At 44.5% G+C, this 22,297-nt stretch overlaps 1 protein-coding gene across 3 annotated transcripts in view; it reads left to right on the forward strand.

The window, feature by feature from the left end:
- The window catches only part of SFMBT2 (Scm like with four mbt domains 2), a 105,660-nt gene that overhangs the window by 73,374 nt on the left and 9,989 nt on the right, over window positions 1–22,297 (forward strand). For all 3 annotated transcript variants that reach the window (XM_048300992.1, XM_048300991.1, XM_048300993.1), the window contains 8 exons: window positions 965–1,091; window positions 5,249–5,362; window positions 6,658–6,700; window positions 7,297–7,367; window positions 8,488–8,627; window positions 12,919–13,028; window positions 19,956–20,131; window positions 21,619–21,791. In XM_048300992.1, the coding sequence (XP_048156949.1) occupies window positions 965–1,091; window positions 5,249–5,362; window positions 6,658–6,700; window positions 7,297–7,367; window positions 8,488–8,627; window positions 12,919–13,028; window positions 19,956–20,131; window positions 21,619–21,791 (954 nt within the window). The remainder of the gene's footprint in view (window positions 1–964; window positions 1,092–5,248; window positions 5,363–6,657; window positions 6,701–7,296; window positions 7,368–8,487; window positions 8,628–12,918; window positions 13,029–19,955; window positions 20,132–21,618; window positions 21,792–22,297) is intronic.

A 22,297-nucleotide genomic window follows, 5' to 3' on the forward strand; every position in this document is an offset into this window, starting at 1 on the left:
GGGATGGTGCTGGGGGAGATAACTGGGAAGGGACTGAGCATAAGTGACAGTAGGGGACACTGGAAGGAACAGTGGCAGTGAGCACAACTGGATCCATCTACACTCCAGCCAATGACCTCATGTACCTGGAAGCCTTGTTCATTGAACTGAAAATAGAATCACAGGATGGTTTGGGTTGGAACGGACATTGAAGACTGTCTAGTTCCAATCCCCCCATCCCATGGGCACTGCTTCCACCCACTAGATTGGGTTGCTCAGGGGCCCATCCATGAAAACTCCATGAAGAGAAGGTTTCTCAAATTTCTTCAGCTTCAGTCGGCTTGGGTGACTGAATATATGAAGAGGTTTCTCTGGTCTCAGGCAAGATGGTTTTTTGCTTTATAAGGTTTCTCCTAGCAAGGTGAGAGATGCTTAAGCACAGGAGTTCTGGGAACCCTCTGGGTAATATCACATTAACAGCAAATGCATCACTGGCAAGCATTCAAACATGCTTGGAGCTGATGTGGAACAACTTCCTCCCAGTCTCCTAAGAGTTAGGGATAGGAGTAGAACATGACATGCATTGCATCATTGATTTGTTGTCGTAACTGATTTTTCATGTGGGTGGCATGGGCTCCTCTCTCCACAAGTCCACAGGTCCCTGCCAGGAGCCTGCTCCAGCACAGACTTCCCAGAGAGCCCCAGCCTCTTTTGGGTACCCATCTGCTCTGGCATGGGGTCCTCCAGGGGCTGCAGGTGGATCTCTTCTCCCCTGTGGACCCCCGTGTGCTGTGGGGACACAGCTGCCTCACCATGGGCTGCACCAGCCCAGCTCTGATTTGCCTCGGGATGCCTTTGCATTCTTCAGGGTATCCTGCCCTTCCAGTGGAAAGCAAACCATGCTCAATTTATGCTTCCCAGCAGACAGTCTGGTTGGAGTTGTGCTGCACTGCTGTGTTTCAGCATTGGCTCTTGACTCTTTCAGACATCCTTCAGCCGTGGCTTCACCAAGAACATGAAGCTGGAGGCGGTGAACCCCAGGAACCCTGCAGAGATTTGTGTGGCTTCCATCACCTCGGTGAAAGGCCGGTTGATGTGGCTGCACCTGGAAGGTACGTGCTCTAAAGGCTGCTTGTGTCTGTCTGCTTCACTGACTCTCTTAATTTTGTCCTTCATCCTCTGCACAAAATTGCTCTCTCCAGCTTTTCAGTTTTATACACATTGACCAATAATGTGTCGTGAGGAATTACATTTCCCTGCTCTTTCTCTGGGGGAGCTGCAAGCTCTTCCACCCTCCCATCCACAAGGTCTTTATCACCATGATAACAACCTCCTCCCTGCCATCATGATACGCCTTCATCCTGGGAGTGGAAGTTTGCCTCACTTGTGCAGCTGAGACTTCCACAGTAATTCCCAACCTGACAATTTGTACAAGAGGAGAGGTCTCCAATCAAAGCCCTTAAAGTTGGTGAAAACGCTGCCAGGTAACCCTGAGTATCATAGTTCCTCCTGAGTGTTCGTTTTTGGTAGAGCTGTGTGCAATGGCAGGTTTTGTTTTTTTTCTCTAAGATAATTGTTTGCCTTCTAGCTCAACGTAGCAGCAGCTCATCTGCAGCCTGGTCTGGACACAGGGCAAATATTTTTTTATAAGAGCTGGAATCAACACTCATTTGAAATTCCATTCTCACTAAGGCTGTTGTTGAATTTACCCCCATCTGGGCAAGGAATCTGACCCATTTTGGAAACTTCTTTTCTTAAATGACCAGGTACCTTCACTTGTATATGCCAAAGACGTGGATAGATGCAGGAAGAGGGCAACACACTCCCATCTTGCTTCCTTCTCTCATCTCTTTCTCCCTGCCTTTTACTTTTTAATTTCTTAAAGGACGTCTTTTTACAACTTAGCATAAAGACACCCTGTGTGCATCTCCTTTCTTTTGAGTTCTGATATATAGATGCTTTAAGCTTGGTTTATATCTCAATACCAGAAATGGAATGATCTGTAGTAAACAGAAAAGATGCAAAAGACTGCAAAAGATGCAAAAGACTGGGGCATAAAAATTTTGCTGCTGTAGGAATACATCACTACAGTATGCACAGTGTTATGCTAAAAGCAGGCATTAAAAAAAAAAAACCACAACCAAAACACGCCTGCTTGCAGAGTTGTAAAATAAATGTGGCTTGAAGTGTGGCATGGGTTTTTTTGACTCCATTAATACAATGTTGTTTCTAACTGATTATTTATATTCTGGAAGCAGCAAGGCTCCCCAGCTACCACAGGAGCCCCTCGCTGAACACCTCGAGTCCCATCATTTATCATGGGCACCTCTGAAGCTTTCATTGTTGCCCTCCCAGTTTCCCAGTTTGACAGCCTGGGCTGCAGCCATGAACCAGGAACACAGGAGTTAAGCAGGGCAGAGTTAGACATGAGGGAACATTGTGTGATAAATCACACTTTGTACAGTAGCAAAACCCTAAACTCGAGGGTGAGCGTTTAATGAGCAGCAGTGCTGTTCCCCCGTGGTGGAGGAGAAGCTCAGGACTGATGGGATGCTCTGCGCTTTCTGCTACTTTATTACTCATCATCTGCATTGTTAATTTTTACTGGTTCATTTTAGATTTTAGAGCTTGAAGCTTTCTGGTTTGAATTTATACAAGTAATAATGCACGCTCCCTGCACAGCCCAGGAATTTGAGGAAAGCCCTTTGGTTAATCACTTCCCCAGGGGGGCTTCCTGAAATTTCCCCTTCTACAGTTTTCTAGAGTCGCTGCTCTGTTCTGCCCATCCTGTAAGATTCATAGGTGGACACAGACATTTTCCTCACCCTGTTTCCAGTCTTCTTATTTTCCCTTTAACCTCCCAATTCCCATGGACACTAATGGCTCTGAGAAGAGAGCAGCATAAAACGCAACAAATGAAACTAATGAGTCTCAAAAAAGCTGTTTTCCACTCATTTGAGTGAGCCAAAGGAAGCAGTGAGATGTTGGGAGTGGAAAGCAGGGTTATCAATTGCCAGAGGGTGCAGTGCCAGGGTCTTACAAGAGGAATAGAAGTGTTGCAGGAGAACGGGCATTGTGGTGCTTTCTTGCTCCTCAGGGTGGCTGCAGCTGTAAACTTGAGAACCAGAATGTTCATAGAACCATTTTGGTTGGAAAAGACCCTTCATGTCACGTTTATTGTTGCTTGCAAGCAGGAAAGTACATTTGATCTGCTTACTTCATTATAATAATTTAGAACTGTAGAACCATTAAGGTTGGAGAAGACCTCTGATATAATTAAGTCTGTTTTGTGAGAATAGCACCATTACAGTAATGAAGTAATGGGTATTCTCAGACCTGGTGACATTTCAGTGGGGTCTGTGTTGATTTCATACTCTTTTTAGGGCTTGATCCAAGGCTTGCTCACTGTGTGTGTGTCTGGCCACTGAATCCACTGTTCTCACATCAGCTCCTGGCCTGGATTTGTGCTGTCAGGTGAAAATGTTTTCCCCACTGGAGAGTGCAGCTTTCATTACATTCAAACTGAGCAGTGACCACGTGGTATTATCTTGTGGAGGGAAATGGTTTTGCAGAGAATTTCAGCTGCTGAAATCTTGTATTCCCCATATGCCTTCATCCTGTCCTCTTCCCTTCCCCATATCCCAGTGAAAAAGACACTGTATTGTCAATGTATAGTGCGTGACCACAATGCAGGGCTCAGAGGAAAACCATCAAGACATCCATGAATCTACACAGACATCATGATTGCGTTTTTTAGATTATTTTCTCCAGCACTGTGATCACCAGCACCTATTTCCCTGCCTCCTTTGGGTTTTTCATGCAGCCACACACTCTCAGAGCAGCAGGTTTATTACTGATCCAAATGCTGCACCTCAGCCTCGGTGCTGTTCCCATCACAAAGTTCAATTACTGTTTCAATTACACCACAAGCCCTTGATGAACATTCATTAGTGGGAGGCTCCCTGTAGTCATCTGGCTGTGCACAGTCAAACACTTGCTGCCTCAAGCAGGAGGCAAAGATGTTGTAACAGATGCCAAGGCAAGGGTGATGCAGGGGAAGCTGCTGATCCCTTGGTCCCTTTTGTTAGGAGATCACCTCCTGCTGGTGCTGGAGCTGCCTGTCCTGGGGTGGAATTGATGGGAGGAGGAGGTGAAGTTGCTGGCCCAGCTGTGCCAGTGTAGTTGAACTTGGAGTAGTTAAATGGTGCATTGACTCAGGACACAGAGTTGTTTTTGAAACAACTCAAATCCAGCAGTAATATTTTTATTGGATTTTGGGTGGAAATCAGGTAAATTAGGAAAAAAAAAACCAGGAAAAATTTCTTCACTGAAGGGGTGTTCAAGCACTGGAACTGCCCAGGGTAGTGGTGGAACAACTGGCCCTGAAAGTGTTCAAAAAACATGTAAATGTGGTGCTGAGAGACGTGGGTTAGTGGTGGGCTTGGCAGTGCTGGGTTAATGGTTGGGCTTGATGCTCTTGGAGGTTTTTTCCAACCTAAATATTTCTTTGGTTCTATGAATGGGACCCACATAAATGAAGACAGGAGATTGTCTTCTAAAGGGGGTGTAATGACCAAATTGGAAGGTACTTGCTTTAAATAGAGACTTCAGGTGAAGTTTTGGAGTCAGCATTGTGCCAGAGACTGTGGTACATGTGCCCCATTTGGGGTTTTTATACTGCTTCTCTCCTGTTGCGTGATCAGCTGTTGTTTCATGTGAGGAACCCTAGGAGTATTTAGGGCACTTCTGGACAGAAGAGGGGCCACCTCTCACCCTTAAAAAATGGGACTCAAGGGCAGAGCTGCGCAAAAAAGCTCCAGGGAAGCACTGGGGCATAAAAACCTCTCTCTCACATTAGCTACCACCCTGTGAAAACCTAAATACACTCTCTTACCATTAAGAGCAAGCACCCAGCAAGTCCTTCTGACTCACTTATGCAACTTCACAAAAAATCCGAGGGTCAGTCAGGCCATCTTGTTGAGAGAGGTCGTGTCTGTTTAACCTCCCTGACTTTTGGCTGCTTCACTGCACACCCTCAAAGTGCTCTTGTGGGGTTTTCCTCTGGGCCACATGGCACTGTAAATGCAGCAGCCCCATCCTTGCTGTCTGTGCAAAACTGAAGATGAAATGGTGCCTGATTTTGATGCAGGGAAGCAGATTTATTTTTACACGCTCCATCATTCGCTTCCCTGGGCTTTGCATGGGTGCTTGGATGGCTCTGAGCTTGGTGTTCCCATGCCTAAATCTCATTATAAATTTGTGTTTATAGGTTCACAGATGCCCTCTCCAGAGTACATTGTTGATGTGGAGTCTATGGACATTTTCCCTGTCGGTTGGTGTGAAGCAAATGCTTATAACCTCACCCCACCACACAAAGCTGTTTGTAAGTACAAGGAGACCTGAGCAGTGCAGATGTTACATCAGTGGAAATATCAGGGTTTCTGCCTTAAATCTGTGATCCCATTTTTGACACTATCAGCCTACCCAGTAGACCAATAACCAGGCTGGAAGTGTACTGCGATAAATGGTAATAAATCTAATTAGTGACCAGACTGGAATTATGCAGTTTGTATTTGTCTCTGTGATCGGCCCCTCCAAAAATGGGATTGTCTCTGCTGGGAAAGGCTGTTCCATGGTTTGGGATTTCAGGGTGAGTTGTGGGTTTGCAGAGGAATTGTTGATCAGTGGGGTTGTCAGAGGGAAACCAGGTTTTGTTGCTCTGAGCCAAGTTCACTCAGGCAGCTGAGTGGATTAGGGACAAAGACCTCAAATTGGAAAAAAACCCCATAAAATATGAGGTGGAATGGACATACAGAGGCCATCCATGTGCCCCTTTCCAAAACAGGATCTGCTCCATCTAAATGGAGAAATAATTGCTGCCATTCTGTGATGGGGTTTCTGCCCTTTCCCAGGGTATCTGTCCTTTATTTCACTGCCCTTGCCAGCTCAGAGATTTTCCTAGCGTTCAATTCAAATCCCCTCGCAGCACAATTAAGCCCAGAGTGTTTTGTCCTGCCTCCAGTGCATATTAAGACAAATTTCTTCCCTTTCTATTTGCATTTGAAGGCAGTTCATGAGAGCTCAGTGGCTTGGTGGTGTTCTCCTGTTCCAACATATCCAATCTCAAGCCATGAGGTGAAAAACTGGCCTCACTGTTTGTATTAATTAACATCCGAAAGGCGAATTTTAAAATGTGTCAGCCCTTTCGAAGAGTTAAATATGCTTAAGTTAAAAATCAGGCAGCCAGAGCCTAATTTAGGAGAATACTGCTATGGCAACATTATGCAGCCTTATCACAATTTATAGCTGGGGATAAATTATACTGGAGGTAATCATGCTTGTAAAATGTAATCTTATCCATATGTGTTTCTGTATGGAAAAATATTTGTGTTTTTATTTTCATTTTTTTTCTTTTATGGTGATCCCATAAAACACAATATTAGCATTCCAGAGGAAAGATTAAATGTATTATTACATCCTTAAAGTAGGTTTTAATGATGTAGTGACTTACTTAAAAAATACCAAGAAAAGATGGTGATAGTAATTAAGTACCATTTCATTGTGTTCGAAGTCGTTTTATAGTCAGTGCATTTACACAGCTTTTTATGCATTCTGGGTGTACTTTATGGGACAGAAGGGTAAAACACTATTTTTTTCTTCCTTGCTTCATTTTTGCAGTGCGAAGGAAGAGAAGAATTGCAGTTGTGCAACCAGAAGAACAGTAAGTTGGGGTTTTTTTTTTTGTTATTTAAGGTGGTATTTCTACAGGAATGCATCAGGTCTTCCAGTGGGGATAATACACAGCAGCTGTGTGGCTTGGTAACTACTGCCCAGATACTGCAGCACAGTCAGCAAGAGGATTCTTTGAAATATTTGTTAGCATATTAGAAGGTCTCTGAAACAGCAATTTTTTGCTGGTTGGGGCTGCACAGCCCCTGTCTGATGGCCAGCAAGGGATGCTTAGGGAAGATGGACATGTACCAGGAGGGCATTTTCCCTGTCTAGCCCTTGCAGTTTGTAGAAACTTGAATTTAAGGGACTTAAGTGAGAATAGTGAAGCCTGGAGGTCTAAAGCTGACACATCAGAGTGTATTTTTGGAGAAGGGGTGGATCTGGGTTCTTCATCTGCAATACCCTGGTCTGTGATAAACCACATGGAAGTGGAATTGTGTTGGAGGTATCTCCATTCCTCATCCCAGGCTGTTGCTGGTGTATCTCTTAGTCTAGCCTGAGGGCAGGTTCTGGCCCTTTGTCCTGTCTGACACTATTAAGAACACCAGATACACTATTAAATGCACTCAATTGCTCTTTAAACAGGTTACCATCCTCAGTGCCTGTTGAGAAAATACCTCATGACCTCTGCCCGGTTCCTCAGCCAGACACGACAGGTAAAGATCTTTACTTCAAAGACCCATGTCCTGTATGGAAGGGGAGGACCCCAAAAAGGCAGTGAGTTTCATAGTGCTGGGGAGATGGAACCACATCCTCAGGAGGTGTAAAGTGGAGTGAACCCACCTGATGTACAGCAGGCGAGGGTCTGGTCCTCCATGTGTCTTGCTGGGGCTATCAGTTCTCCTGGGGCTTGCCCATTTCAGGTAATGATATTAAGGCTGGTGAATCTTTCTGGTGGAGGTGGGTGCAGGTTGTTAATTGACACCCGTGAAATTGGGTACAGCAGGACCTGATGGATCCCTCCTCAGGACTGTGTGGTGTGGCTGCTGCTTCTGTTTAAGGCAGATTTCTCTCCCCTTTAGCAATGGCAGGAGGTTCTGAGTGCAATATTCATCCAATTAATGGCGTAAACCCAGCAGCAGGGACAGGATTTCACACTCTTTATGTCAGCAGGCTGTGGGATAAATGTTGGCATTGCAGCCAACACCCCGTTACAGTAGGATGGGGAGAATCAGGGTCTTTTTGGGTATGATAACCGAAAAAAGTGGATAACCACTTTGAAAGCATGTGAATCACATCTAGAAATTCCTGTTTCTCTCCATGGGCTATAAAGGAGCCCAGAGTAATTAGCCTAGACAAGGAAAACTGCTCTGCAGACCCATGTCGGGTCAGGGAATGGCACTGCAGTGCTTGCTGGGTTGGACAAGAGCTGAAGAGGGGTTTCTAGGGCTCTCCACTGAGAGAATGTTCTCCCTGAGCTGATTGCCTGTCTTTGAGACTCAGCTCATACATCCCTTTCTGGCAGGTTGCAGTGAGTCACTGATGTCCACCTGCAGTGTGAGTTCTGGAAGAGGCCTGTCTCATGACATGGATGAAATCCATTCCCTGTCCTCCTTTCTGTAGGGTGTGCAGCCAAATCAGTCACTCTTAAAAACACTCACTTTTCCCATGCTGAACAGATTTGAGTAGCAGGGGCTTCCCTCCCCTCTATCCCAGGGTAGAAGTTTGTGCCTCCTTTATTCTCCTCCCCTTCCTCCCACATCTAGGGGGAGGAAGCACCCTTGATTTATGCTACAAAAGTGCTACAGGCACATCACTGCTGCTTTCTCCTTACAGGCACCATCAATGGGAGATACTGCTGCCCCCAGCTCTACATCAACCACCGCTGCTTCTCAGGTCCATATTTAAACAAAGGCAGGATCGCAGAGCTACCTCAGTCTGTGGGGCCTGGCAAGTGTGTGCTGGTCCTCAAGGAGGTATGGCCCAGCTCTCTTTTGGGGGGATTTCAGAGGGAAGTATGGGTCATGCCAGACCCAGAATTTGCTAACAATGCGCCTAAATTTGTCCTGGAGTGGTTTCCACAAGGCAAAACTGCAAGCTGGGAAGAGGGGGCAGGTTTGTGCTTTGTGGGTTTTGGTGGTTTTGAAACATGGGGTGTTCTTTTGGTTGGGAGCAACTTTTGTGTGGGTTGCCATCAACATAGGAGCAACTAGCAGTGTCATGGAGACGTGGGCATCTTGTTTTGGAGACATAAACAACTTCCCAAGGAGCAGGACAATGGCAAGGGCCCAGCATTGGGAAGTGTTACTTGGCAGAAAAAATTCAAGCTTCTTGTGGCCATAAACTCAAGCTCGTTCTGGCCGTGGGAACCAGTTCCAAGTTCTGGAAAGGGTAAAGAGAAGACATTCAGGGTGATGCTATAGGGGAGGTACACCTGATTCCTGATGAGATGAGAGAGGTGCCAGCAGCTTGGAGAACCATGGGCAGGATGGGGGTGAAAAAATGCAGCACAACTGAAGTTCCTGATGCTCCTCAGCCCTTTGCACCCAAGGCTTTGTCCTTACCTCCACCACTGATGCAGTGAAGCATCATCCTGTGTGTGTACTCTTGAATCCCAAAGTCTCAGGTGAGTAACAAGTAACTCTGGTGCTGTTTAGTGCCAAACTTATTTTTACAGCCTATCTGTTCCTTATTCCCAGTGCCAGCACAAGTTTTCTGCTGGGACCGCAGGCTTATTGTGGTTTCTTTCACTGTAAGAGGCAAGTGAGGTGGCAATGCCTGTGGTTTGACATCAGCTGCAAAGTTTGTCTCATTTCTGAGGTATTTTGTTGGAAAACAGGTTGACACCTGGAGCCAGATACAGTGGGACAGCAGCTATTGCCATCCAGCCATTGCACCTGGGCTGAAAAGTGGTGACTGTAAGGTAGCTATTCTGTATAGTAAGGGCTGGCTTGAAGTTAAATTAAAATAAATACATTGTCAGCTTTAGATTTAGTTCTGGGGTCAGAATATCTAAGAAGCACTTACTAACAGTTCTTCATATATGCCAAGGACTCCTCAGTGGCATTGTGAAATAAAACAAGGTGTCTTCTTAAGACTCCAGATGATCTATAACCCACCACATCTTAGAGAAATATGCTGTAAAGATTAATTAGCCTCATTGCTTACTGCTCTTACTATTTTTAAGACACTTTGCTCTTTCTCTATTTAAAAAGAGAATGGACTGTGACAAAAGATGCCTTTTAGATCCTTGATCATCTAATGAAAGAATCCCAAGTAACTCTTAATGCTCTACTCTCTCTATCCCACAGACACATCAGTTCTCCAAGTTAAAAAAAAAAAAAAATTAAGTTTACTGCCCTGCCTTGAGGCTACCCTGGGATTTAGCATCTCTTTTTAGGTAGGAGATGTGGGATTATCTCTGAGAAAGAGGAGGGAAATTGAGTTTCTCCTCATAAGAATGCTGATCACTGAGGTCTTGAACAGGAGAAAAGAGGTGTGATTATAGTTTTAGCTGTGCATTGTCAGTGATATCTTCTACGAAAACTTCACTGAGGGTCGAGACCATTTAAAGGGGGATGGAGATGGGAAGTGTGTGAGCATTAAAGAGCTGTGATGGGAAGAAAAGTGCTGAACTGCCCAGTGGCATCAGGCACACCAAATATACTCAGAAAAGAGCCCCTGTGCACATGAAAATACATGACATGGAGAACTTTATGAATATGAGGTGCTTGTGAGGTTGGGCAGAGGGTTTTGGTGGTGCTGCGTGATCGTGTTCGCTGGTGTGACTCCAACTCACTCAGCTCTGAAAATCCAAAGTTCAGCAGTACCAAAATAAAACCTAATCCCGCCCCCTCTCTGCTCCAAGGCACAGGTGGCTGTACCCAAACCATTCCTGATAGAGAGAGCTGAAATAAAACCACTAAAATCTCAGACTGGTCACACTCCAGCCAAAGGAAATTAGACTGGTCTGAGATGGTTGATGTCATTTTCCATCTCCAGAGAAAGTTGGAAAGTGGTCCAGGTTTCTTCACTGGTTTTGTTTAAATCACAGTTAATTTTTTCCAAAAATCTGTTTGTTTGCCTTTAATAGAGTGTAATATGAAGTGATACTGTTGCTGGAAGGTACCACTGTTACTGTGATGATGGACCTTTGCTGTAGGGTAAAATGCCAAACCTAGTGACTCATTTGAGATACAAGAAGAGTAAAAGCCAGAGGTTTTGATTTTCTTTTTCCTTCCCTGAAAGGGAAATAATTGTTCTTACAAAACACTCTCTTTTTGAACTGAGTTTAGAAGTTTACAGAGTTCTGCTGGTGACAAGCCAGCTTTGAGAAAAATCCTGGCACTGTGGGTGCCTGTGTAGGGCTGGAGTTGATTAGGTGTCTGGGAAAATGCCCAGACAGGGCCGCTGGTATTGCAGGGTTGGGTTTTCTTTTCTTGCTCGTTTCCCAGCTATTCTGACAACTCATAAAAGCACTATCATGCTGGTGAAGGGGCAGGACAGCACTGTTGGTGGAAATTGGTCAGCAAGATGCTTTCTGCCCCTGGCTATCCCACCAGCATGTGTGGTGGGTTAGGTGTGCTTGAGAGCTTTGCCTACAAACTCCTGCACAGAGGTTAAATAACTCCCTGGATTTGTTGATCAAGGCACCTGATGTGTTGTGAATGAGTGTGGTAGCTCTGAAGGCACTTGATGTTTTTGAAAACCCACTTCTGGCTTCCTGACATCAGGTGTCAGAGACTCTCTGTTAGAGGCCAATGTCCCTCAGTTTGTGTGGGGAGGGACAGGCAAGAGAAGATGTGGGTGAGCAACAGGAAGGACTCACTCACTTTAAATAGCATTTTAAAATGGTTTGAGTTGGAAGGAACCTTAAAGATCATCCAGTGCCACCCTCTGCCATGGGATGCCTTCCAATATCCCAGGCTGCTCCAAGCCCTGCCCAACCTGGCCTTGGACACTTCCAGGGATGGGGCAGCCACAGCTTCTCTGGGCAACCTGTGCCAGGGCCTCAGCACGCTCACAGCCAAGAACTTCTTCCTCGTATCCAGTCTAAATCTGCCCTCTGTCAGTGTTTGGTGTCTCTAATTAGACTTTCTTGAAGAGTGGTTTGAGTAATGTTTCCAAGGGCCCAATGATAAATTAAATTTTGCTTCTAGTAAATAACCTATCCAAGCAACTCCAACTAATGCCATTTTACAGAGTACTCTGCAGCATTAAGTGAAGCCCTTGCCTGAAAATGATTAATCCTGTAGGGTTTTCAAAATGCTAGCAAATCCTCAGGTTGCTGGATTTTGGGGGGGCGGGGGGAAGCCAGCCCAGAAAAAACCAACCAAACAAACATAAACACATTGGTCACTGCAGTATGACCTAATTATTATTCCATTTCTGATGAACTGCGTTCATGGGTGCTGGATAAACTTAATGTTCATCATACTGAAATCATTTGCAGGCCCCCAAGGAATTAAGAACAGGCATTAGGTAAAGAGCTAAATTAGATGAAAAGCAATCCAGACTCACTGTGGGGTCATTCATGTGCATACAATGCAGAGTGTTCAAACACACGGTCTGGTGCTGTTAAGAGATTTGTTTTCCTTGTGTTTATCTCCCTATGCCAAGTGTAGGCTATTAAAGCTTGGATTTCCCGAGCCAATAGCAGGAATCATTTTTATTCTCAGGGATTTTGGATTAAAAGGATTGGCACACGTGTTCTGTTGTGCAGAGTGGACACACACTGGGTTCCAGGCACACCTCCTGCAAACTCTTTTTGTGGAGACTTCATTACTATTCTGTTAATACAGTCAAGGCACACAGCACTCAGGTTTATGAACATGACCTCAAATGTGTGAATTTCCCCTTCAGTGTTCACTGTGGGATGGTGCACATGGCACTGAACCTGGCTGTGCCTTCCGAACTGTTTCTGTTTTCACTTTTTTATTAAATGGATCTGTGGTGGATGCAGCGAATGGAATCTGCTTTGGGTGACAGGGTCTGTCACAAAGACAAAATTACAGGTTAGCAGATTTTTGGGGTTAAAGAGCAGCATTTAATGCAGTTACCTTATCAGACACAGGTGTTATCTATAATATGGCAACAGTGATCCATTCCGGGGCCTCTCCTAATTGCATCCAGCACTTACCCTGTGCAACCAGGACAGAAACAGGCACCTGCAAGCTGCTCCTGCCTGTGCAGCACCTGGGACCATATTCAGTGTGGTTAAGGACTGCTTTTAAACCCATCATTGTTGTTGGTTTTGTCTCCCCATAGGTTCTCAGCATGGTGATCAATGCAGCTTATAAGCCAGGGAGTGTTTTACGAGAACTGCAGCTTGTGGAAGACCCTCAGTGGAATTTCCAGGAGGAAACACTAAAAGCAAAGTAAGTCGTCAATGTGTGTTCTTTTATTTGGGAGGTTTCAGAAAGGGAACTGACTAGGGAAAAAAAAAAGATAAGAAAAGGGTTTTTTTCTTTTGTGAGTGTTTTACTTTTCTCATTATCATTTTGCTTCATTGAATTATTTGCCTCATTCCATAGCAACTTCAGAAATGAAATGTTCACCTGAACGGTTCATTCCTATTGTCTTTCTCCAAGCAGCCATCCAGTTTTTGATGGAGTCCTGAGTTTTATGATAAGCTGTTCTTATAAGCTTGGCTATTACTGAATGAACTCAATTCCTGGCTTTCTAAATGGAGGAGTATTGCTGCTTTTAAATTAGAGCCTGTCAGGCTAATGCAGAAAAAACTGGTGAGAATGAATGGCACCCAAAAAAGTTCAAGCAAATCAGCAGGGACACATTTTTTAGCAGGAGTGTGATTAGGGCAAAGTAGTAACAGATCAGAGATTCAGGTCAGGATTTGATGCCTTTCTAGAATATATTCTTCAATTCTGAATTCCTTCTTATGACATTAAAATCTGCCTATTTGTGTCTTCTTTATGTAATGGGCACTATACTTAGGATGTATTTAAACAACTGTTGTCTCTCTGAAAAGAGGGAAGTCTCACCTAAGCTCTCTCCAGAGTCCTTCTGAAGAATAATTCTTCCCACTTGAAGATGGATGCCAACAAATAGTTCTTTGAAGACAGCTCTCTTTGTTGACTAATGGTTACCTTGACTTTTTAAGTACTGAGTTAAATGCAGTGAATCTCACCCTTTATACTGAACTCTGTTACTCCTTTTCAAAGAAAAGCAATTTTCTCTTGGTTGATATGAATAGCTGCCAAACACAGCACTGTTGATGGCTGCTGTATTTGATCTTTGCCCATGCAGATACTGCAGAGAGTTCATGAGTTCTCTGGCTGAGGGAGAGAGTTGAGAAACTTCTATTCTGCGTACACTTCGGCTGCTTTTCTGAAGGAGGATTGCAAACTGAAATGAAAATCTACTATTTTTAATTTGCTTCTTTCACGTGTGGGGAAAGTCAGGCTTTTGTGTTTGTCAGTGGAGATGTTGTGGATGGAAATCTAAAAGTCAACCTCGTGTGTGCAGATTTTCATTAAAAACAAGTCTTTGTCTGTGACCTGGTTTTCACTGCTTCTAGGATCCCACAGCTTGTGCTACAAATACCAGATAATTCACTCCTACAGGTATTTAGCAGTTGTGAAATCAAGTTGTAATGCTCTATCTTAACATCTCCTCCTGCAAAGAACTGAGCTTACAGGCAGTTTTCGTACCAGCAGTATCCTGAGTAGGATTTTGTTGGGGTTTCCTGTTTGAGTGTGGGGATCTGCCTTGCGCAAAAACAGAAATATCTATTTCTTAAGGCTGCTGCAATTCATATTTCTAATGGGAGACAGCCTGAGAAATGTTTAACTCACCATCCATGATCGTATTTTATGTTGGCCCCCCAGTCATGGCCCCTGTACATGTTCCTGTGTGCCAGCTGCCCCAGCAGGCACCAACCTCAGCTCTCCAGGGAGTCAGGCAGCATCTTTCAACTTTATTAAGCCACAGAATGGATCATCACAGGCTCAGAGCTGGGACAGCAAGTTTTGAAGTGCCTTCTGAGAACAGCAAAGGATTCTCCTCCAGAGTGGCATTGCCCTCTGGCTCCTGAGGAGACAAAGCCTGTGGGGCTGGACAGCACCTTGTTCTTGAAACTCTCTGGCTTCTGGGGCTGGTCTCTTCACAGAGCAGTGCTTGGTGGCCATGCCAGCTTGCCTCTGGGTAGTTTGAGTACTTTTAAGAGTGGATGGCAGAGAGTTGACATGCCCCAAGACTGTCTGGCTGCCTTAGGACTTCCTTCTTTTTTCCTTCCTGAGTTTTCTTGAATTGCTTCATCAAGAAGTTTTGGTTGTGCAGGAGCAGAAAAGAAAACGTGGTCATGAAACCAGATACTGTGGAACGTGCAAACAGCATGTGACACCTTCCATCAGGTGTGACAGTGCTGCAAAATCTCAAACAGAGACCTGCAATGAGCAACAGAGACCTGTAATGAGCGACTTCCAGCTCCATGGGGGCTCTGGATGGTGCCAGTTGCTAAGGATGACCGCTCCAGAGCCAGCTGTCATGGGACACATCGTGTCACCACCTTCCTTCTGATGTGGACTGGCACCCCCTTGGATCTTGGTGGTGTTGTTTGTTTACAGTGCCTGCAGTAGGCTAGAGCAAAGGAATTGGTGAAGAGAAGGCTGCTTTTCCCACTGTCCCAAATGCCAGGTTTTGCACTGCCAGACATGCATTATCTCAGTGCTGGGGCAGCCTGCATTTAGTTCACTCTGCTGTCATGAGTGACCACTGTGGAATCAATTACGCTCACCTTGCAAAGAAGATAAAACAATTTGGGTTGTCCAGAGAGATGTGTTTGCTCTGTGTGATGGCAGCCGTTTCCCATCAGCGCTGCTGGCTCTGTGTGAGAAGAGTCAAACCTGATTTATTGGTGATGATGGGTTAGAAATGTCAGGCTGGCGTGATCCTCTTGAGTTCCCATCAGGGCCAGTTGAAGCTGTCAGCATTCAACCCTTACAGTTTTGATGCTCTTAAGTTCAGTGCCTACATCTCGATTTGCCTTCCCAATTCTACATAAAATGCTTAAGGGACTTTCTGCTTTTCAAGGGTTTTCATTTCGAAGGGCTGATAGTGGGGCTGTTTGGACTTACCCATTTTTGCAGGACTTTGGACATAAACAAAAGCAGTGTGTGCAGAGAGTTATCTCCTGGGTCTTGTACGAAGCCCAGTTGATCAAAATAATAAAGATGAGTATTCCTGGACTCCCTCATTAAATGAAATTCTGAGAGCTGCTCAAATTCAGCAGCTGAACTCTAGGAATATTTACCCCTATGCCAGACATCATCGCTTATTTATGAGGCTGCATTTCAAAGAAAGCCTTTTCATTGCAGTTGCTTTAGAAGACTGCCTTTCACTTGTGATAGGTGAGGCTGAGATGTTTGAAATCTTCTTTGCCTCAGCCTTTGCTAGTGAAGGTTGCTCTCAGGCCTCCCAGGACCCTGATCCTGTTTGGGGGAGTGAAGTGTTACCCACAGTAAATGGAAAAGAATCCAAAGACACTGGAAGCAAACTGGATGTGCACAAGTGCCTGGAAGCATTTGGGATGCAGCCAACTCTGCCTGGGAGAACTGGCCAGTGTCATTGCAAGGCCACTCTCTGCCATGTGGGGAAGTTGATGAGGATGAGGGAAGTTCCCTGATGTCTAGAAAAAGGCAATCATCACACCTGTCCTCAGGAGAAGGGCAAGAAGGAGGATCCAAGTAACTACAGGCTGTCAGCTTAACTTTCCTGGAAAGGTTATTAGCCAAATCCTCTTGGAAGCCGTTTCTGAGAACATGTGGGACCTTTAGGGGACTGACAAGAACCAAAGGCCGAGTGATGAGGCAACTGGTTTGGGGTTGAGTTAAAAACAGTGGAAATTAATTTATGTTCATTTTTAACAAAGCTTTTCAAACCAGGACCAGTGGAATGACTTAAACCATGTATTTCTGTGATCGGGAGGAGACTTAATGAGACAAGGCCTTACAACCAGAGCATTCCAGTGCCCTTTCTGAATCCTGTCTTCAAGAGTACAAAGTGCCTCTGGATGATAAAATAGCTTTGAAGGAAGTTAAGTCCTAATGTTTGGCAGACTTTAAGGTAGTAAGACGGAACAAACTCACTGCAAAAGAGCAGAAAGGAGTTTTTGGTCCCCCAAAAGGAAATTGAGGCTTTTATCTACTGAGTTGTTCAAATTAGTCTCAAGAATTTTCAGAATGCCTTAGAATGAGCCTTTTGAAAATGAGGTTCTCAATGTTCTTGCTGTTTGAAGTGCCTTCAGCATGAGGCTTTCTGTGTCATCACACAGCAGTCCCTAACTGGAGCTCCTAGAAGACAGTATGTTCTTATGAACCTCTCATCTATTTTAGGAAGCTTCAACAGAAGAACTCTATTGCAAAGTGCTGTTCATTTAATACTTCTGCTCATGGATCAGCAAGTGTATTTTTCATGAAAATAGTTACAGCCTTAAGATTTTCTCTGAGTTTGGGATCTGAGGGCAGAGAAGGGGAAAGAGGAAAGAAAGGTTCCTTTGGTTTTAGCTGAAAAATACTTTTTTTTAAAGAGCAGCAATTTCTAAGAAAACTCCTTGACACAGCAATTTTCCAAGTCTGCAGTGCTGCCATGCTATGCATGCAGATACTTGCTGCTTACAAGTGAGAAGACAGGAGCCCTGGTATAAAAACATAAATAGGAGTATCAGTAGTTGGTAACTTTTTGAGAGATGCTAATGGAAAAGGTTTTCTGACAAAGGAGCTCCTTCCACATGGCTGTCCTAGAAACAGCTCAGATTACATTTGGTGGTGCCTGCATTAAAAATCTTTAGTGTGTGAGGAATGTGGAAAATATTAGTAGAACCTGGTTGAAAGAGGTGCTGCCAAGACCAAAATTATGAAAATTATATTGCTGTGGCCAGTACTAACACCTTGGGTTATTGAGACTGATTGATGCAGTCATGGAGATCTCCATTTTGCCATCCTCTCTGTTAATTAAAATGTGTGTTGCATTCAAAGCAGACTATGAAATCAGTCAGTTGTTCATTTTCCTAGTTTCATCTTTTCCTTTCAGCAGGCACTGTAGTACAATGGGTCCTTCCTGGGCAGCCAAACACAATAGGAAGCACACAGTTAGAGAAAGTCAGCCATTCTTGAATAATACCCATCAGGCAGCTTTCTTAGCTTATAAGAAAGAACATCAAGAGGCAATTTGATTAGAGTACTTTTGCAGGGAAACAAAACCAGATGCAGTCTTTTCATCCTAGTGGTGAAAGTCAGAACAAGGACAAATAAATGTGAGTTAAATTCAGATGCATCCAGACATAAAATAAGGTGTAGGCACATGAGGTGTAGGTACAGGTGCTCCCTGTGCCGTCATTTTTCCAGTGTGGAGACCCTTGAGGCCAGTGCTTGTCTGGAAGTGCTGGTTTAGTCCAAGCAGAGTTATTTGGGTCCAGGTGAAAGCAGCACAGTGAAATCCTGCAGGCTGCCACTCACTGACCCAACAATCTGGGCTGTTGTTAAACTTAATGGCTCTTGGAGAAGTAATAAGTGCAGGAGTCTTTTCAAACACATTGAAAAGAAATGTAAAACTTTTATAAGTAGGTACATTTAAATGCCTGTGGCATTTGGTCTTTTTGGTATTAGGTATTGCCAAACCCTCCTCAGCCAGCCTGCCTCTGCAGCTGTTTCGTAGGGAAGCTGGGATCGTAGCAGTGCTCTGTTCCTGAAAGGAACACTTCTCCCTTTTATATCATCTGTCCAGGTCTTTAAGGGTGTGTGAAAAGTTGGCTCATTAAGTCATTCATGCATTCAGGTGAATGAATCCAGGGTTGTCTTGGCACCAAATGGGGTATCAGAGTCAGCACCTTGCAGGAATGCTCGTTTAGGTTTTATGTTGAGGTGATAGTTTGGATTGCCGCCTGAGGATGGTTGGACTGGGCTGTTCTCAGACCCAAGTTTCATTTGGTTTTCCCCTTCATAACACTTTATGTGCCACAGTTTCAAACCCTTTTCCCACACCCCTTTGTTTCGGAAAGAACTGTCTGAATGTTTTAACTCTCTGGTCACATTTTTATTTCACCACCTCCTCCTCTTCCTCTCCCATATCTATCAGCAGCTGCTAGGAAACTGCAGATCTTAATACAGTGATAAATGCTTTGTCTCATTTTTCCTGGTGACTGTATCTTTGTCTTTCCTTGCCTCCCATCCAGTAACCTTTCTTCCACTGTTGCTCCCTCTTTTCTTTCGTGTGTGTTACTTTTCCCTCCTCTGAGCACATTTATAATGCTACAGCACCGGCTGCACACGTGGTTGTCTCTTGTGTTGCATTCCTCAGGATGCGTAAGAGATGTTTTAAAAACCTTATCTCGCTGTTTACAACAGCTTGCTGCTGCTGTTTAATAAATTACAGGGATAATTGGTTTTCCAGGGTTCACATCTACATTGTAGTACAACAGGGATGTAACTGTATCTTTCTCAGCCATTTATCGCTCAGAAACACTTAGTATAAAACACCAAAATAAATGTTTTGGTAGCATAGCAAATTTGAGACAAACCTTTCATTTCAGGTTTCTGCTCCAAGCACTCCCTGTAGGAATCAGTTTCTAGGGCCTGTTGCTGCAGTCCTGTTAAATAACTCCAGAGGCTCCTGATGGGTTCCTCAGGTTTTGTAGTGCCCACGTCTGTGACTGGGGAAGTCATCTGGTCCTAGGGTGGCAGAGACTGTTGTTTCACTCAGATATTTCTTCACAATGATTATGTGTCCTGGTAGCCACGGCTGGCACCATGAGTCTTGGGGATTGTTGGAGCTGGAATGTGATATGGGAGCAGGAAAGATGGCAATGGAGAAGACCAAAAGTGCACTGAGGGCTTACAGAGTTCAGCCCAAACACAGGATGGTGACCAGAAAGCTCTTCAAGGTGTATAAACATACGATCATGGGTCAGTATATGAAGAGAGACTGCATCCCTCTCTCAAAAGCTTTCCATCAGTTCATAATAAGGGCTTGCTTTCCTGTGTAGTATCCTCACCACGGCTGCTGAGGTTTTTTTCCTTCTCTTGCCCTATCTACAGATATATCCAGTGTGCACATGGATCCCTTCCCAAATCATGTCCACACCTTCAATTTATTTCACCCTTTCCTTCCTCGAGTCCATCTGAAATGCAGCCACTGAAAAAAGTAGACATGTTCCGCCTGCATTCCCAAAAGAGACCCTCTCCCAAAAGTCCCTAGGGAGGATCTCTCCCTGGCAGAGGAAGAGTCTGGTCTGTAGCACCACAGGATTTTGCTGGATTGGTGACATGGGGTCTTGTACTACTCCCTAGGTACAGAGGGAAGACGTACAGGGCGACCGTGAAGATCGTGCGGACGTCGGACCAGGTGGCAGATTTCTGCAGGAGGGTCTGCGCAAAGCTCGAGTGCTGCCCCAACCTCTTCAGCCCTGTGCTGGTGGCCGAAGTCTGCCCTGAGAACTGCTCCATCCACACCAAAACCAAGTACAGTGAGTATTGGAAAAATCCTTCTTGGTGCTGGCTGGGAGCCAGAGAAGTGGGAGATGGTGTGTGGTGAAGAACAGGAGTTGTGTGATATGTTAATACTGACTAGGATTCATCTCATCTAAGAGCAATTATTTAATCCTGAGGCCACCACAGGTTCCCTTAGAATCCTGTACCAGAAAACTGCCCCATCTCACTCCATCCTAATATATCTCTTTGAAAGTCATAATTTTTTTAAAGTCTTGACTTTCTTTCTTACCTAAAGTTAACACAAGGATCACATAAAAGGAACCTGCAGTGTGAAGCTGAGATTTAAACTTGCTACGTCTGAGAGGGCTTCATTAGGTGAGATGAATCCTCTTGGTAAAGATTTCTGGCATACACACACCAGCACAGGCCAGTACCACAGTGCTGAGATGCTGGAAGATTTGGGAACACTGACTCCCTACTCAGTGTTTAATATTTAGACATGATCCTGCCTTTTCAGGAAGGCTGTTGTCAGGCATGTGTTCAGCACTTGTTGTTATCAATGTTACTGATACTGTTGGCTCTTAAACAGGTCAGGAAAGTGGAATAGTGCTGTCCTTCTTCCACAAAGGTTGTAGAAAGCAGTATGATTGATTTAAAGCAATTCTCTTGTGTTTGGTGCCACAGTAGAAGAAGGGGTAGGCTTAGGGGGATACTGAGATCCCTGAGGATGGGTCTCTGTAGAAGTCTACACCTGAGCTGGAGTCCTGGCTCCCACTGGTAGCAAATGGGGAGCTGGAGGAGTGCAGCTGGGGGAGCTCCAACTGAGGTTGTCCCATCTCCAAGTTGATGGGTTTATGTGACTGGATTAATTTTTTCCTCTAAACTCCATTGATTTGTTGAAAGGCTCAGTTTAGTTACGAACTTTGGCATGGGTGCCAAGTGCCACTTTAGTTGTCCTGGGATACCCTATATGGTCAAGGGCAGAGTGTCTTTCATCCCCAAAACATGTCAGAAGGCATTTAACACAAGCATCTAAGAGTCTGAAAGGGGACACTCACATCCTTAATTTCAACTTGGGCCGCAAAATAGTTGAAAGCAATAAAAACCCATTCCTTTGTTCGTGATTGAGGATAGCTGGCCCTCTCCCCTCTCTGCTGAAAACATTAGCAAGTGGAAGGGTGTCTGAGACTGTTACCTCACACAGAACTGCATGGGATCAAATCTGGAACTTGTTGGCCTGTGTCCCTCCAAATCACTGCTCAGCTCTGCCTAAACACATACTGTTAAATTCTGAAGTCTTCGTTCATCATCAATAAATCTGGATACATAACAGCTGTAACACCCTATGCTAGTGCAACATGGCATCTTGTGTTTATGCTGGACATTTTTTTTCCAAATCAATGTATTTTAAAGTTTAAATTGTACCTAGAATACATTCCTGAACCTGTAGCAATGAAGCAAGGCAAGGTTCCTTCTTTTGGTGGTTAAAGTTTTTAATGGGCATTGTGCTTCGTTTCTCCAGCTTATTACTATGGGAAGAGGAAAAAAATCATTAAGCCACCAATTGGGGAAAATAACAACACGAAAAGTGGCCATGTCAAGCCAGCCAGACGCAGAAAGAGGCGGAAATCCATCTTTGTGCAGAAGAAAAGGAGGTCTTCAGCTGTGGATTTGAATGCTGCAGCCTCTGCAGAGGTTTGTGTTGCTGGGATAAATCAGCAAAAACCCTTTGGGGCTTCTTTTTGTCCCCCATTCTGCATTTTCCTTTTGGGGGGCTTCTCAGCACACCCGAACATTTCTAGTTTCTGTTTTGAACCCTTCCTTGCTCCTCTGTTCTTCTAAGGTCAGACTGGTTTTATTGGGGCACTTCGGGGATTTTTACCTGGTCCATTTCAGAAGTAGCAAGCAGATTTTTTGCTCCCACCTTCCCAATGCTCATTGGTTGACGTGCTGCCTAATATATCTTTGTTTTATTTCCTTCCTTGAAAGCAGGCAGATGAGTCTGTTAGATGCTTTGCATAGCATTTAGCAGAGTGAAGGAACTCTGTGATCCATGTCTAAGATCTCTAAGTATTATAATAAATAATGATAGCTCATGAGCCATTGTGGTTTGAAGGAATTTTATTTTTTTCGTTAACTATTTGTCATATTTTTTGGCTCACAGCATCAAGCCTTAGCATACAAGCAAATGGTTTGTGTCC

This window comes from Corvus hawaiiensis, chromosome 4 (assembly GCF_020740725.1).
Source record: "Corvus hawaiiensis isolate bCorHaw1 chromosome 4, bCorHaw1.pri.cur, whole genome shotgun sequence".
NCBI lineage: Eukaryota > Metazoa > Chordata > Aves > Passeriformes > Corvidae > Corvus > Corvus hawaiiensis.